This window comes from Stylophora pistillata, chromosome 10 (genome assembly GCF_964205215.1).
Source record: "Stylophora pistillata chromosome 10, jaStyPist1.2, whole genome shotgun sequence".
NCBI lineage: Eukaryota > Metazoa > Cnidaria > Anthozoa > Scleractinia > Pocilloporidae > Stylophora > Stylophora pistillata.
Window position 1 is genome coordinate 6,479,189 of NC_142528.1, and position 15,955 is coordinate 6,495,143.

Here is a 15,955-nt window from a genome sequence, read left to right on the forward strand (position 1 = left end):
ATTATACGTCATACGTATTTCAATTGTGTGCATGATTTTAATAACGCGCTCTGCTTACAGAAGAAGGCAATATCAGAAAACCGTTATGCAAAAAGAAAACTAAGGAGCTCCACCAAGGAGAGATAAAACGGCCAATTTTAGTATGGCTGTTTTATGGCCAACCCAGTTTGCCATTATTACCATAAACATCCTTTTGGGAGATCCTGTTTGTCCTGGTAAACAAAGACTTTTCTGGGAGCGTTTTTGAAACTTGAGTTGGTGAGTAAATATTTAAAAAGAAGGATCAAAAAGGATATTTATACTCCCTTTCTATAGCTAGTAGGTATTAGAAAGTACGTCCTTTTGTCTTTCAGACCATGCCTTGGTAGGTAATGTCATGCACACGACTGTCGCTGTGGATGAGTTTGAATGTCAGATAAAGTGTATGGGAAATAACAGCTGTAAGTCGATCAATGTTCACCCCGGTAACAGCGATGGAAAACGTATCTGTGAGTTGAATAATAAAACGCGGCAAATGAAGCTAGGTGATTTAAAAAAGAGGAAAGGATCTATCTACTATAGCTCTGTTCAGTTGGGTTCTAGTTTAAGCCGGGAACAATTTATCTTTGGAACTACTTTTGTATACTGATGAAAACTGAGAACATAATTTGCTATTGGCTTGAAAGTAGCGTATACTTCGTTAGAGAACATAAGGCAGATAAAACTGTCCGGTAAACGTTTCTTCAAGCAAGTCTTGACTACCTTCATCATTTTGCAATCCCCATTTTGCAACAACCTGAGTAACAAAAGCTTTCTTGGAATAGCCTGTTTTTATTATTGTTCACATGAGTGCAAGGGCAACGCCAAATTTAAAAAAAAAACGCATATTAAGCGTCTGAATATTAATAACGAGGAAACAAACTTTGTTACTCTGATTGATGGCATAACGGAAAGAAAAAAAGTTCACCCCTTTGTTTTGTAATCAGGCCTCCTGCGTGGATGTTTCCCGTGAATGAAAACCAACAACAAAAGGCGGCCAGTGTGATCCGGGATACAAAGGAAAAAACTGTAAACACGTATTAAGTAGTACGGCTGTTCTAGAAGAAATTTGCTTCAGACATGGTCAAACAAAATACATGTCTATTAAGAGCTATGAAATGAAGCAAATTGTCAAATGAAGACTCCTTTTAAAACCCATTTCTGTAGATAAATACGAAGAGCTATGTTCAAGTTTGCATATAATCTGTTTCCCTTTTCTCAGCGTTTTAACTGGTGTGTGAATATTAATAACAAACAAACAAATACTTTATTTACCGAGGGTAAAATATATTATTATAACATAACCAAAGTAAAGCGCACGTTCTGATTGGTCAATTTAGCGTCCCCCATTTGCCCATGGGTGTACGCTGCTGACGTGAGCAAATGCAAAGACTATTTTTCCGCGCGCGCTTGTTTTTTTCTGGTCACGTAAGATTTGTTAAATAAAAGGGAACTCTTTAGCTACAATGTTATGTTATAAAACAAATGGTAAACACCACAGCGTACACTATTGAGTTATGGATGCACTTGGGAGGTTTGCTAAGCACTCAAGAAGCTAGAGTCACTCTCGGCTATTGCCTCGAGCGACTCTTACGCTTCTTTCGTGCTTAGCAACCTCTCGCGTGCATCCATAACTCAATAGTGTACGCTGTGGTGTTTACCATTTGTTAATTATAACATAACCAAAGTAAAGCGCGTTCTGATTGGTCAATTTAGCGTCCCCCATTTGCCCATGGGTGTACGCTGCGCGCTTGTTTTTTTCTGTTCAAGTAAGATTTGTTAAATAAAAGGGAACTCTTAAGCTACAATGTATCAATGTTATGTTATGAAACAAATGGTAAACACCGAACGACCTAACTTTACCGACAGATCGAAACAGACCAATCACGACCGACTTACGTCACTAAGGTGTAGTCTGATCGTCCGGATGAGTGTAGTCCTTAGAAGGACTGTTGTCGGTGGTAGTGACTGACGTTTCGACAACCTGTGCGGAAGTCATCATCAGAGTCAAGTGAATGATTGTTGTCAGTAGAATGTTCTTATTCCAGTTCGTGTGAAGTGATCGGTTGGTGTTGCCGTGATGTTATTGTCTGTAAGACTCAAGTGACGTAAGTCGGTCGTGATTGGTCTGTTTCGATCTGTTTCGATCTGTCGGTAAAGTTAGGTCGTTCTTTTTCGGTCGTTTGTGATGTTTATGTCGTGAATGAGTCGTTTGTATGGAGCGGGTAGTTGTTGACATCTGTTTAGGGGAGTCTGTTCTAAGTTAGTAAACCAGCTTTCCAGAGTCAGTCGTTGAAAATAGTCAGTGCTGTAGGTTAGGCATTGCGCAGAGTCCCAGTCAATGTTGTGGTTGGTAAGTCGATGGTGTTCAGCAATGTGATTGCTGACATCACCTTTCCTCGTCGCCCGTCTGTGTTCATTCAGTCTTGTTGTGAGGTTTCTGCCAGTCTCACCGATGTAGGAGGCTTGGCAGTCGGAACAATTGATCTTATAAATCGTTCCCTGTCTGTTCCTCGGTTCGTCTTTGTCTTTAACGTTGGTTAGTAACTGACGTAGTGTGGTGATGGGTTTGTGGGCGACGCGGATATTGAAGGGTAGTAAGATGCGCGAGATGTTTTCAGACATGCCTTTTATGTACGGTATGGTTGCTGTAGTCGTAGGGGTTGCGGTGTCGTTTGTTTCGGTAGTGGTAATGGGTCGGTGAGTGTTTCGTCGGATGAAGTCGTTGTTGTAGCTGCTCTTCGTAAAAACACGGCGTAGGTATTTGTTCTCGTCGGATAAGCTGTCTGTCGAGTCGCATACTAGTTGTGCGCATCGTGTTAGAGTTCTGATAGTTGTGGCTTTGTGTGATGTAGGGTTGTAGGATGACTCGTCTAGTAATCTGTCGGTGTGTGTCGGTTTCCTGTAAACTGTCGAAAAAGAACGACCTAACTTTACCGACAGATCGAAACAGACCAATCACGACCGACTTACGTCACTTGAGTCTTACAGCCAATAACATCACGGCAAAACCAACCGATCATTTTACACGAACTGGAATAAGAACATAAATACCATAAAATACTCACGTCACTTGATTAAAAGTTGCTGCTTTTTGAACAAAGTAGTCCGAGGTAATTTTATTAAAATTAGTTCACTAAGAAGTGGAAATTTCACTACGAAAACTAAGAATAGGAATGCTAATACAGGTTTCCTATAATACGTGGTAAAATTGTTAAAAAAAAATTACAGCATGGTCGACGCAGCTGTGTCATATACGACTCTTTATAATGTTCAATTCCGATACATTTTAATACTTTTCACGCGTAAAGTAGAACTAAATCTTGAGTGATTTTGAATCAATTTATTGGAAATATTTGACATGTGGATGATTACACACCCAAACGCACACAGCACAATATTGATAAATATGTTAATTCGTCAATAGATGTTAAGCATCTTAAACATTTTCCTCTATTGTGATATTCTTGCAGTGCTTCTATTGCATTTTTTTATGACATAAATCCCATTGTAATGATATCTGAAAAACCCTCAGTGTACGGAACCAATAAAGATGTTATTATCGCTGATTATGGATCGGAATTCCCACATATTATCAACCCTTTTAGAAATGACGCGAAGTGATTAAAAAAGGAATGATTTAAGCGTAATCGTCAGCGCTAACTTTTAATTTGTTGAAGTATAAAAACTATGCGAGATTCAGTCTCGTGTCCGAGACTTAATCAGCTTAAATGTTCCAATTTAAGTTTCGATCTAGTCGAAAATTAATATTAATATTAATAATAATATTAATAATATTAATAATAATAATAATAATAAAAAACAAATAATATTAATATTAATAATAATATTAATATTAATAATTATAAGATTAATGTTATTAATATTAATATTAATATTAATAATAATATTAATAATAATATTAATAATAATATTAATAATATCAATATTAATAATATTAATATTAATAATTAATATTAATATTTTTAGTTTTTATTTTTTATGAACCTTAGGATGTGGTAGGCTTGACCTGAATAACTTCATCTACTTTCACTGCCTTCATTGGCCAAGTAAATCGCCTGCGGAGATGCTGTTTGTGCACGCTCTGCCAGAAGCATCGCCAAGCGACCGAGCAGTAAAAATGAGTTGAAGACGAGAGAGGATTGGAACGGAAAATAAGAAGCACACTAAAACTGCTGGCTGTCGGCCGTGCGAGGGTGGGGTAAAATACGACTACCACAGCACAAGGTGTACAGAGACCGTGTTCGGAGAGGGTGCAGCCAGACGATTGGTCGTATGCGATATCTTGAATGGAACAGTTTACTGTTTATGACTTTCCAATTGGTACCTCGCCTAAGATAAGTGTGATTTTTTTCTCTTTGTAGTTAATGATAATTATAAATCGACCTTACTTTAAACATCATAAACAAGGAAGGCATAATTCATTAGTAAAGGTTGGAAACGACTAAACTGGGCACTTCGCTCCGGCAGAAGACTGTTCGCATCTCGATACAAATATTAAAGGCTGATAGTTTCGAAAAAAACTGTTTAGGGCTGCGTCGGTGGGAGTAACGAAATAATTTGGATATATCAACAAAGTTGAAATGGTAAATTGGCCACCGTAACGATTACAAACTGAAAGCTGACGTTTCGGGCGTTAGCCCTTCGTCGGAGCTTCGTCTTTCTTTTAGCAGTTGAACACCAACATAGCGCTAACTCGCCGAAAACGCTTCAAAATGGCCTGAGATCATGAGACGCTAGTAATCAACAAAGAAAACAACAAGGCAATAAGGTAAGCCCATTTTATTTCAAAACAAGACATTTTTTTCTCTCTTTTAAGGCAAACCGATAACATCCCATACAAACCTTTATAAATATAAAACGTTGCGCAACACGATAAGAGTCACGTCCGCTTTTCTAGAAGTGAGCTTGAGCTGCCTGTGGCTGAACTTTATTTATAGTGCAAAATTAGGAGCCATTGAAGCCACTAAATCGGTTCCAAACTTGGTGGAAAACCAGCCAAAATACTGCTGAGGAATCCTTAATGTGACGTCATTTTCAAAGCCCGAGGAAAATTACGAGAAAACGCCATGTTTTTAGTCGGCCGTAAACGGTAGTTTCTAGCTCATTCATCCTCCATCTTGAATCACAAAATGCTTTTCTTGAACTTTGTAACCTTGCCTTTAATAAATTATGCAATTGCGTTACAATCGCTAAAAATTCGCAAGTAAAATGCTTGACGAATTTAGTCAATGTTGCTCGCGTTTTAAAGACGCAATCAGATTCACTCAACCAGAAGAAAGATATGGAGCGAGGGAAAAAGAGAAAAGAGTGCTTTTAACCTTGGAAATTCCCTATCCTCTTTTAAAATAATGGCACGAAATTGTGCAAGAAAAAAACCTGCTGTTGCGTGACATATCCGAAGGAAGTTTTTTCGCATACATGAGCTCCCGTTCCAAATCGCTGACTGTCACGGATTTCTGGCCATCACGGAACTCGAGTCGGTGAGCAAATACTTAAAAAAAAAAAAAAAAACAGCAAAAAGGATTGTTATACTTTCTTTCTAAAGCTAGCAGGTATTAGAAAGCACGTCGTTTTGTCTTTCAGACCTTGCCTTGGTGGGTAATATCATGCACACGACTGTCGTTGTGGATGAGTTTGAATATCAGATAAAGTGTATGAGAAACAACAGCTGTAAGTCGATCAATGTTCACCCCGGTAACAGCAATGGAAAACGTATCTGTGAGTTGAATAATAAAACACGGCAAATGACGCCAGGTGATTTTAGAAAGAGGAAAGGATCTTCCTACTATAGCTCTGTTCAGGGAGGTTCTAGGCAATTAGTCTAATAAAACTGAAAGAATGATTTGCTACTGGCTTGAAAGTAGGGAACTTAATTATTAATTTGGATGTATCAACAAAGTTGAAATGGTAAATTGGCCACCGTAATGATTACAAAAGCTGACGTTTCGAGCGTTAGCCCTTCGTCGGAGCGACGACGAAGGGCTAACACTCGAAACGTCAGCTTTTGTAATCGTTACGGTGGCCAATTTTCCATTTCAACTTTGTTTATACATCCAAATCATTTCGTTACTCCCACCGACGCAGCCCCAAACAGTTTCTTTCGAAACTATGAGCCTTTATTCAACTTAATTATTACATCGCTCGCAGCGCCCGTGTGCAAGATGAAGCGAATCCTATGTTCTGACTGGCTACCCAAGCAGGCAAGCTGGGCCCATCTTGCCCACTCAGGATTGCTTGCATCGATCCCTTGCATGAAAAAAATTGAATTAGAACTGCGTTCGTAATTTTTGTACAATGTCGGCGATGGAAACGCAAAAAGCGGCAGAAGATAGTCAAAACAGAGAAAACAGAAACTTCCCTCGTGAGTTTGTTGTGCTCCAAACACAGTTGGCTTTCATTCCCGACTCTCGAAGTAAACAGGTCATTCCTAATTCTTAATAAAGGAAAATCTTTTTTGCAACGTAATAAATCCTCTATTAACCAAGCTCGTTCGATAAAGATGGCCGGATATTAGCCTCGTTCTTTTTTCACATTTTTATGCACCTCAACTTCATCTCGGTCCGTAAAAATACAAAAAAAAAATCGGCCAATATCCAGCCATCTTGACCTCACGCTTGGTTAATAACCTATAAACCAGGCAGTTAAAACTGTCGGGCAAACGTTTCTCCAAGCGAGTCTTAACTACCTTCATCATTTTGCAATCCCAGTTTGGCAACAACCAGAGTAGCAAAAGCTTTCTTCTCCGCTCAGAATAGCCTTTCTTTAGATTTCACAGGAGTGCAAGGGCAACGTCAAATTTCCATTTTTTTCGAAGAAACGCACATTAAGCGTCTGAATATTGATAACGAGGAAACAAGCTTTGTTAGTCTGAACAATGATCAATGGCAGAGCGAGAAGAGCTATAGTTCGCCTTTCTCTTTATTAAGGAGGCCTTCTGCATGGATGTTTCCCGCGAACGAAAACCAACAACAAAACGTGGCCAGTGTCATTCGAGATACAAAGGAAAAACTGTGAAACACGTAAGAAGTGACGCTATTCTAGAAAAAGTTTACTTCAGACAATTGCCACACAAAATACATGACTTTTAAGAGCTATGAAATGTAGTAAATTATCAAATGAAGACTCTTTTTAAACCCATTTCTTTGGATAAGTGCCGACAGTAATGTTCAAGTTTGCGTATAACTTGTTTCCCTTTTCTCAGCGTCTTAACCGGTGTGTGGAGATTAACAAACCCATCAAAGTTAAACCTTGCTTCCTTTTGCAGCTACCAGAGGCTTACAACGCAATAAGCCTCTTCATTTCTGCAAAGACATCCGGGACTCAGGAGATTCCAGAGGAGACGGAGAGTACTGGATCGAACCTGAGAAGAACGAAAAGCCTTTAAAGGTCTACTGTGACATGGCAACTGATGGAGGTATAGACATTTTGTAAAAATTTAAAGACAATCACTGAAGTTACTGTTAAGGCCACTGTCAACAAAATAGGGTGCCCTCCCGGAAAAATCGTCTTATGCGCGCTACTTTATGGAAAACTATACATCAGTGTAAAGTTTATAAAGTACAGATTCCAAAACTAACATAAGTTTTGACAGTTTTGGTGTTGGTACCTCACATTCTTTTTGAGATTTTGTATGTTTTATTCTTTCGAAAATTAAACTTTCAGGATTTCTCTTACTAAATAGCAAAACATCGAGATTTTGACTAGATTTTGTTGACAGTAAGCTTAATTGAGGAAAATCCTACAACTGAAATTGAAATAAGCATCACGTCTAATGAACAGACTTCAATCATTTTTCCAGGTGGTTGGCTTCTTGTTTCCAACGTTGTGGTGGACGATCCGTCCTCTCGACAGTATTCCATTGAGTCATCATACCGTGAAACGTAGCAACTGTCACGACAACAGGATAATGTTTGTCACAGAAGATGCCATAAAAGAACTGAGAGCACACGTGTCCTTCACTCAACTAAGATTCCACTGTAGTAAACAACGAGGACGTACAATCCACGTCGCCACGGCCGCACAGCTCTTGGGAAGCTGTAGTCCAGTACTTCAGCGGTCAAACAGATGTCCAACCCTTGGCGTGTGGTTCGTTTGATAGAATGAAAGATGATAACTCCAGATTAGCTAAAATGTGTGACCAATGAAAACGAGAGAAAGGGGGATCATCATGATCAAAAGTGGCACTGGAACGATTAAACGATCATTCTCTTCATGTAGGAGGTAAATATCACTGGTCCTTGACATCTGGAAGTTAAAGATGGGAGTGTGTTGACTTCAAGAAACCTGGTGCAGAATATTTTCAATTTTCTTCTGGCGATTTCTGGAAAGTCTCTGTTCGCTAAGAGCGACAATTAATTATATCTGTTTTCACAGTCCTGAAAAACTTCAAGCTACTGTTAAGAAACTATGCAACGTTAAATATTCTCTAGAATTTACTTGCAGTAGACTTAAAGTCATAGATCTGTAATACCAACGGCGAGTCGTAAATTAGGCAGTTTTTATCAGAAGAAAACATATACAGGTCAGTTCATCAGCTTGCCGGTGTTGGTGGGTGTAGGCCTGCGAGGGACAGTCACCATTACCCACAACAGTCCTTCCCAGGACTACACTCAACCGGACAATCAGTTATACGATAAATGTTAACCACGGGATTTAACCACTTACTGTAAAGAATTATTGTTGTAATCATTACAAATTCTGTTGAACAACATCTTAGTCAGCCTACAATTAAAGTTTGTACCTCTGTATGTTATGAGCAATTTATAAAACTGCAATTCGTGAAAACGTGTGGACATTTGTACCCACCAAACGTACGGCGGTACACCCTCATAAAAACACTCAGACATGCTTATCAAATTCATTTGAATTTTTGTCCTTTTTTTAGTTTCAGTCAATTTGATCGTCTATCCATAATTTGGACACACTACCTCTGTAGGTTTAATTCCGGTATACTGTACGTGCTCTCGCAACATGGAAAAGGCTCACGTTGTATCTAAACAGTACCGCACTCAGATAATCTAAGTCAGCGGCGGATCTAGAGGAGGGACCTGGGGGGGGGGGGGCGCCCCCCTTATTTTGGATAAAAAATAGGTCGGCAGGTGTACACGCACAAAAAGACTGGGGGTCCTCCTTAGCTCAAGGTCTGGATCCGTCACTTTAAGCGGCTTTGAATCTGTAGACGCGTTGGTAAAATAGTTGGGGCATTGGACTCCAGGCCGACAGGTCTGGGCTCAAGAAATTGCTGGGTCATTATGTTATGCTCTTGGTGCCTCTCTCCATCCGGAAGTAAAACAGGTAACAGAGAAACGCCAGGGATGCCAGACGAAGAGCTAATAACAAGAGGGAGAGGGTGGGGGTCGGGCAGCAACCGGGATAAGCTCGAGCTGTGGCTTGATCTTACAAGGGGCGGTAAGATCCTACATTTCTGTGACAGTTGCTGGAGTATGTGTGCGTGTGTTACATTACCATCTGGGTACGAAATAAGTAAAAACATCACCGCTTTTTTGAACAAGCATCACAGATCAGTAATAAAGAAGGAAAAAGAAAAAAACCTTGGGGGAAGATGTATCTTGATGCACTTAGTGCGTTTCACAAATAAAAAAAATTAGTGGTCACTGGGTTTATTTTTAAATACTTTAGGGATTATGTAAGCATGCTGTTAAATCAAATTTTAAAGAGATATCAGCTAACAGTTCCTCTAATACTCGAGTTACGATCAAGGAGGCAGCTTTTGGTTCTTCCCACTTGTCGCAAGTGCGGACAATCATGCTCACTTTTTCATTAGCAAGTTTTTGTTTCGTAATTGTTTACGGAAAAAATACACGTTTTCGTGAGATTCTTCATCTTTTATTCAATTGACAGACGAACTGTCAATCAATGGGTCTTTGTGATTGACAGCTGCTCTCTCGTTAGCCAATCAAGTAGTTTGACTTTTTCGAACTATAACTGTTGCTTTCAAAAAGGTGTGAACATTGCGAAAAGTCTGTTAATTACTTTAAAAAGGGAAAAAAATGGAAAGCTCGCAATATATATTTTTCACCGGGAAAAAGGAAAAGCAGCCCTTTTTTCAAAAAAAAGGGAAAAAAACAGCAAAAAGCAATTAAAGTGCTGAAACGTAATTGAAAAAGAGCTTTGAATTATAAATGATGTTAATTTTTAAGTTGAGTTGTCATCCAATGAGGAGTCTACATGCTCAGGAAAACAAATATTAGGAGAATTGAGGGTGAGCAATTTAATTGCAGATATTTCTATCAAGTGAAGAGGTTCCTTTTGGAAAGGCAGAGCGACAAAACGAAAATAAATTAAAATGGCTGTTTTATGGCTGGTCCAGTTTTCCACTGTGACTCCGCTTAGTATCGTCTTCGGGATCCTGTTTGTTCTGGCAAAAGGGGACTTTTGTGGAAGCGTTTTCGAAACTCAACTTGGTGAGTTTAAACTCAAACTGCCCGAGCTTGATTCTCGGCCTTTATTCAGCTATATATTCAGATGAAAACACATTAGTTCTTTTTTTATTTCGCCCTCAGACCATGCTTTATTCGGTCACGTTATGTATACGACTATTGTCGTGGACGAATTTGAATGTCAGATAAAATGTATGGGAAATAACAGCTGTAAGTCGGTCAATGTTCACCCTGGTAACAGTATTGCACAACGTATCTGTGAATTGAATAACACAACACGGCAGATGAAGACAGGTGATCTGAGAAGGATGAAAGGAGCTACATATTATAGCTCTGTTCGGGTAGGTACTAATTTTTTCGGTAAATTCACCGAAGATATTCGATTAATTTAGTGTTTTGAACGTGAGTAATTGGCATTATATTTTTATAAGATCGATACATTCCTCATTGAAAATTGGTTCATGCCTAGCGTGCAAAATAATAAATTACAAAGTTTGTGCAGACGTATAAAGATATTATATACCTATTATGTCTGCTACGTTTCTGCAAAATTATGTGTTTAAGCACCAGTTGTTGGCTATGTCACCTGTTCATAATAAGTATGCAGCCTGATGCAAATTATTAGGTAAGCTTCATCTCTTGGTCTCAGGTTAATTACGTTTTTGGTATGTTGTGGGCATCTGTATCAATGTTTTTAATTAGTTCCTTAGTTTATAAAGAGTCTAATATTTTGAACGGCTATTCGTCATCGTAAAAACTTTCATGCTATATAGGCTGGCCAGAGCTACACGGAAGTCATCCATATTTCTACTGAATTATTGATGAAAAAAAAAGTTATGATGGGTAGGTTTTCTTCCTTTTGATGCAATGTTGAGAAAATAAAAGGAAACAAATCAATTTTCTTCTCTAATTATGTCAGGCTTCCTGCATGGATGTTTCTCGGGAGCAAACTCGACCCGCTAACAGCGATCAGTCTCATTCTGGATACAAGGGAACACGGTGTCAAACACGTTAGTATTCAGATTTTGACAGTTATGTATCCACAGGTTTTTAGACCGACAAACTCCCTCCTTTTGACAGTTCGAGGCATAGGATAATATTACTTATCGTGTTATAAATGAGTCGTGACGTGAGCGTAACCTGCCGAGAACAAACTTAAACAAAATATAAATTGGCGTAAGAAGACATGTAGAATCTCATTAAAAGATGCATGAGTGATCAACAAAAAACTCTTGTGTTTCGGTTCGACCGGCTGTAGGTCTACAAATATAACAAATATGAGACATTAAAGGTCTCCAAAGGGAATTCTGTGACCAAACTATTTCAGCTTTAGGCAAAATGTGTCTTTCTCAGAGATGCCCTTACATTCCCCCAGAGGTAGAAATAGATACCAATCAGTATTAAAAAGCAAAAAACTAGCTCCCCATACAGCTCCCCATATAGCTCTCCTTTTCTTGCCGCCGAAACTCAGAACGAAACAAAAAGTCCTGTTTTTCCTTTTTGATTTTTATAATTAGCCCCCGTGTTGAAAGTATTCATCCGCAGTGAGGGTTGTGATGATCCAGGAATTACACCTGGCACATGTGGTAATGCTTACATCAAAGTGAATGGAAAAGATTATTCTCCACACATCAGAGGCCATAATGTGGTTGTTATCAGCGCTATAACAGGTAACAGAGGCCAGGCTTAGTACTTGTCGTCTTTTGGTACATTGAGAAAAAATTGAAAAAAGTTGAAAAAAATGAAAAAATTGATAAACTCTGAAGGAAACTTGGCAAAATATCAGTGGCCAACAGACAGTTACTAGCTGTAGACGATAGCTAGCAGCCTGACGAAAAAAAGCAATTGTCTTAAAAACCACCAGTTATCTCCTGTCCTTTTCTTCATTTGTCTCTTCTAACTGAGATCCCAGACCATCCCAGTCACAGGCAATTGACTAGCATCCTTTGCAGGTAGGATGAAATCAAAAGCAAATCTTACGGAAAACTTCCATGGGCCTATTCAAGTGACCTAGAGTTGGTATTTTAATCAACCTGGATCATCCTGAAAAGTTACTTTTCTGAGGTGAAATGAAAAAGGAAGTCAAACCTTGCCTCTGACGATTTTCCAGAAAACGCCAACCTGGTCTTTGCCTTTATTTGCGGCACATACGCCAGAAGGTAACACCACAGTCTCGCTATCGACTCCATCGTCGCAATTAAGGATGATGTGCTCGGTTCAAAACCTGCGGGGTTAACTCCGGTTCTAATTATTATTATTTCTTTAATAAGCTTCCTAGAATGTGGAAAACATTTTACAGTGTATGTGCTCATTGTAAGCCTAATTGTAGTGGAAAGGAAACATTTGATACCATTTTCATTTGCAGGTACTATTCTAAGAGCAAAAGGATTTGACACGTGTGGGGACAGTTCCGCTGGTAATCACCTGAGAGACTTTCTAAACGGCATCGAAGGAGAGTACGAGTCATGTTGACGTGCCTCTGTATATGTCTATAAAACAAAACGAAAGCTAACACAAAACAAATAGAAATAAAAGGGAATGACCATCTAACCTTCCAAGGAAAAACTAGTGTTTAAAGCTGTAATCTATCATAAATATGGCATCTGATTAGTTCTGAGCACAAAAATTATCGATCCCAAATTACATCACTCATATCGCCCCCAGCTGTACATTTTTATTCACGATCTTTTTAAGAGATATACTTTGTCTATTTCTGGAGACTTTATTTGAGACTGTTTCCAATCTTTAACACGTCAAAAACATGTCCGCAAAAACCTCCATCCGAAACTAAATCTGGGATATGCTTACAATACGAGATTCAGAAAATTCTGTGGGGAAGAAATCTAAAATGTTAGCTTATTACTACATGGAGTATTTCTTTGTTGCGCTTTTTTCGCAATAAATAGATTTTTTTGCCTATCTCACGGAAAATCATCTTTGTTCCGATTGCAGAAAAATCGTTCTGGTTGCCATTCAAGATGAAGGCTCAGTTTACATATCACCAGCGATTGACGCTCTAATAAGAGTTGGGGCTACTGATGACCTCCTCAATCTGACAGACTTCAGAGGATCTTTTGCTTTGGTGGGATACGCAGGTGTGAACAAACCATCTTGGATTGCACAAAATGATGCCAAGGCAAGAAGGGGACCTAGTGAGATATCTCTGACAATTCCATTATCCACAGGTATATCTTTGTTTTAGTCAGTGATATCGATTTGCGAAATGTATGTTTTAAACAAGTAAACGGGTCCTTTACAGCGAGGCAGTTAAAACATTGACTGCCCACGTACTATTAAGCATTGAAATCGGTTTGTGATGATTAACAAGCTAACATAGCAGTACATTTCCTTCTGTAGTTATCAAGGGCTTATATTACAACCAGCCTGGCCATTCCTGCAAAGACATCCGGGACTCGGGTTGCTTTAAAAAGGACGGAAAGTACTGGATCGACCCTGAGAAGAGCGGAAACCCCTTAAAGGTCTACTGTGACATGACAACTGACGGAGGTGAGGTGAAAATGCTACAGAATGTTAAAGAAAAAAAGATTTGACTGTTTTGAGTTTCTGAAATTCTACTTCATGAAACAGCCATCTCCTTTGATGCACAAAGAATTAACTTCATATTGGCTTCGTATTTTGCAGGAGGCTGGCTTCTCGTTTCCAACGTTGTGGTGGACGACCCATCCTCTCGAGAGCTTTATATTGAGTCATCATACCGCGAAATCAGCAACTGCCACAGAAACAAAAAGTTGTTCATCACAGAAAATGCCATGAAAGAACTGAGAACGCACTTGTCTTTCACTCAGCTGAGATTCCAGTGCAACAAACAAAAGGGAAGAATGATCCACGTGACCACGGCCACTAACAGTTCTGGTGAAGCTGTAGTCCAGTACTTCAGCGGTCAGACAAGTCTGCGACCTTTGGCCTGTGGCTCGTTCAACAGAATGAAAGAGGATAACTCCACTTTAACTGGCGTCTGTCACCAATGGAAAGATCAGCAGTGGGGTCACGCAGTGCCTTCAAAGGGGACATTGACCTATCATCCTTTTTATGTCAACGCCTCATATCACTGGCTGTTGACTCCTGGGGGCCCAAGATGGGAATGCGACGACTATACTGGAAAAACCTTTTTTGGATTGTCCTCTGGGGATTTCTGGAAAGTCTTTGTTCGTTAATTCCCGGATACACCAACATCCGCTTCCACTTTTGCTAGGAACTTTTCATTGCAAAGTGAGACGTCATGATCATCGGATAACTGTAATGAACTTTCAAAATTTCTTTTTGTCGTTGATTTTTGTTTATTAGCATTCAAACAATTTGTGTAGTTTTCCTTTTAAATTGTTGTATGTTAGTTTGTGGCCTGAGCATCATGTGCATAGAGGAGTTGCTATTTAACCCGTTTAATCTTACTAGTGACTAACATATAATTACCCTATACAATATCACCCTTGAATCAAACATTGAGGTGATGAAAGTTGAAACAAAGTCTTCTGTTAATGCAGCGAACAAAAGAAATTTTCATGCTTGTGCTGAAGAGCAATTAAAGCGATGGATAAAAGAGAACCATGAATTATATATCATACGTATTTCAATCGTGTGTATGATTTTAATAACGCGCCCAAAGTTCCAAAGAAGTCACAGATGTTAGACGGAGCTTTCATGCAGGACACGTCGAACATTATAGAAAATACTTTTTCAGCATATAACATTTGTAAAGGTAGAATTTTTGAGGAAATAAATAAAGGCACAGTATGGGCTCTAGGTTCAGAAAAGTGTATCAAACGAAGAACGAGAATTTTTTGAAAATGGGTTTTGGCAGCTTGACCCCAAGCCGTCAAACCATATGTCAGATGAGGCAAGATCAATGATTGATAAATATTTAAAAGGGTTTTACGTGGGACGAAGTGCCTAAGACGGGCAACAACACCAACAGTTCTGCTTATTTTTTAACGCAACATTATTAACTTGAGATTTGCAACTTAAATTGCTGTCCAGTAGGACGATAAGATATTTAACATGGTCTTCGCACTGAAGCGTGGAAGGAATTTGAGTACAGTTTGAGTACAATTTGAGTACAGATTACCAATGATAATGATGAAAGTTGAAACAAAGTCTTCTGTTAATGCAGCGAACAAAAGAAATTTTACATGGTGAAGCTGAGAGCAGTTAAAGCGATGGATAAAAGAGAACCATGAATTATATATCATACGTATTTCAATTGTGTGTATGATTTTAATAACGCGCTCTGCTTACAGAAGAAGGCAATATCAGAAAACCGTTATGCAAAAAGAAAACTAAGGAGCTCCACCAAGGAGAGATAAAACGGCCAATTTTAGTATGGCTGTTTTATGGCCAACCCAGTTTGCCATTATTACCATAAACATCCTTTTGGGAGATCCTGTTTGTCCTGGTAAACAAAGACTTTTCTGGGAGCGTTTTTGAAACTTGAGTTGGTGAGTAAATATTTAAAAAGAAGGATCAAAAAGGATATTTATACTCTCTTTCTATAGCTA

The 15,955-nt window shown here is 38.9% G+C and overlaps 1 protein-coding gene and 1 pseudogene across 2 annotated transcripts; both read left to right on the forward strand.

Moving 5' to 3' along the window:
* The first annotated feature begins 4,211 nt into the window (after nucleotides 1-4,211).
* On the forward strand, nucleotides 4,212-8,820 carry LOC111325599 (uncharacterized; annotated as a pseudogene). The gene is made up of 5 exons (XR_015992200.1): nucleotides 4,212-4,810; nucleotides 5,626-5,796; nucleotides 6,972-7,061; nucleotides 7,307-7,456; nucleotides 7,841-8,820. The product of XR_015992200.1 is annotated as an uncharacterized LOC111325599 (transcript).
* A 1,437-nt stretch (nucleotides 8,821-10,257) lies between these two features.
* On the forward strand, nucleotides 10,258-15,214 carry LOC148721581 (uncharacterized). Its single transcript, XM_088735074.1, has 8 exons — nucleotides 10,258-10,466; nucleotides 10,566-10,783; nucleotides 11,362-11,452; nucleotides 11,960-12,112; nucleotides 12,808-12,898; nucleotides 13,395-13,627; nucleotides 13,800-13,949; nucleotides 14,085-15,214. The coding sequence occupies exons 1-8, from the start codon at nucleotides 10,349-10,351 to the stop codon at nucleotides 14,615-14,617; spliced, it is 1,587 nt and encodes a 528-aa protein (XP_088591200.1). The 5' UTR covers nucleotides 10,258-10,348; the 3' UTR covers nucleotides 14,618-15,214.
* Nucleotides 15,215-15,955: the final 741 nt, after the last annotated feature.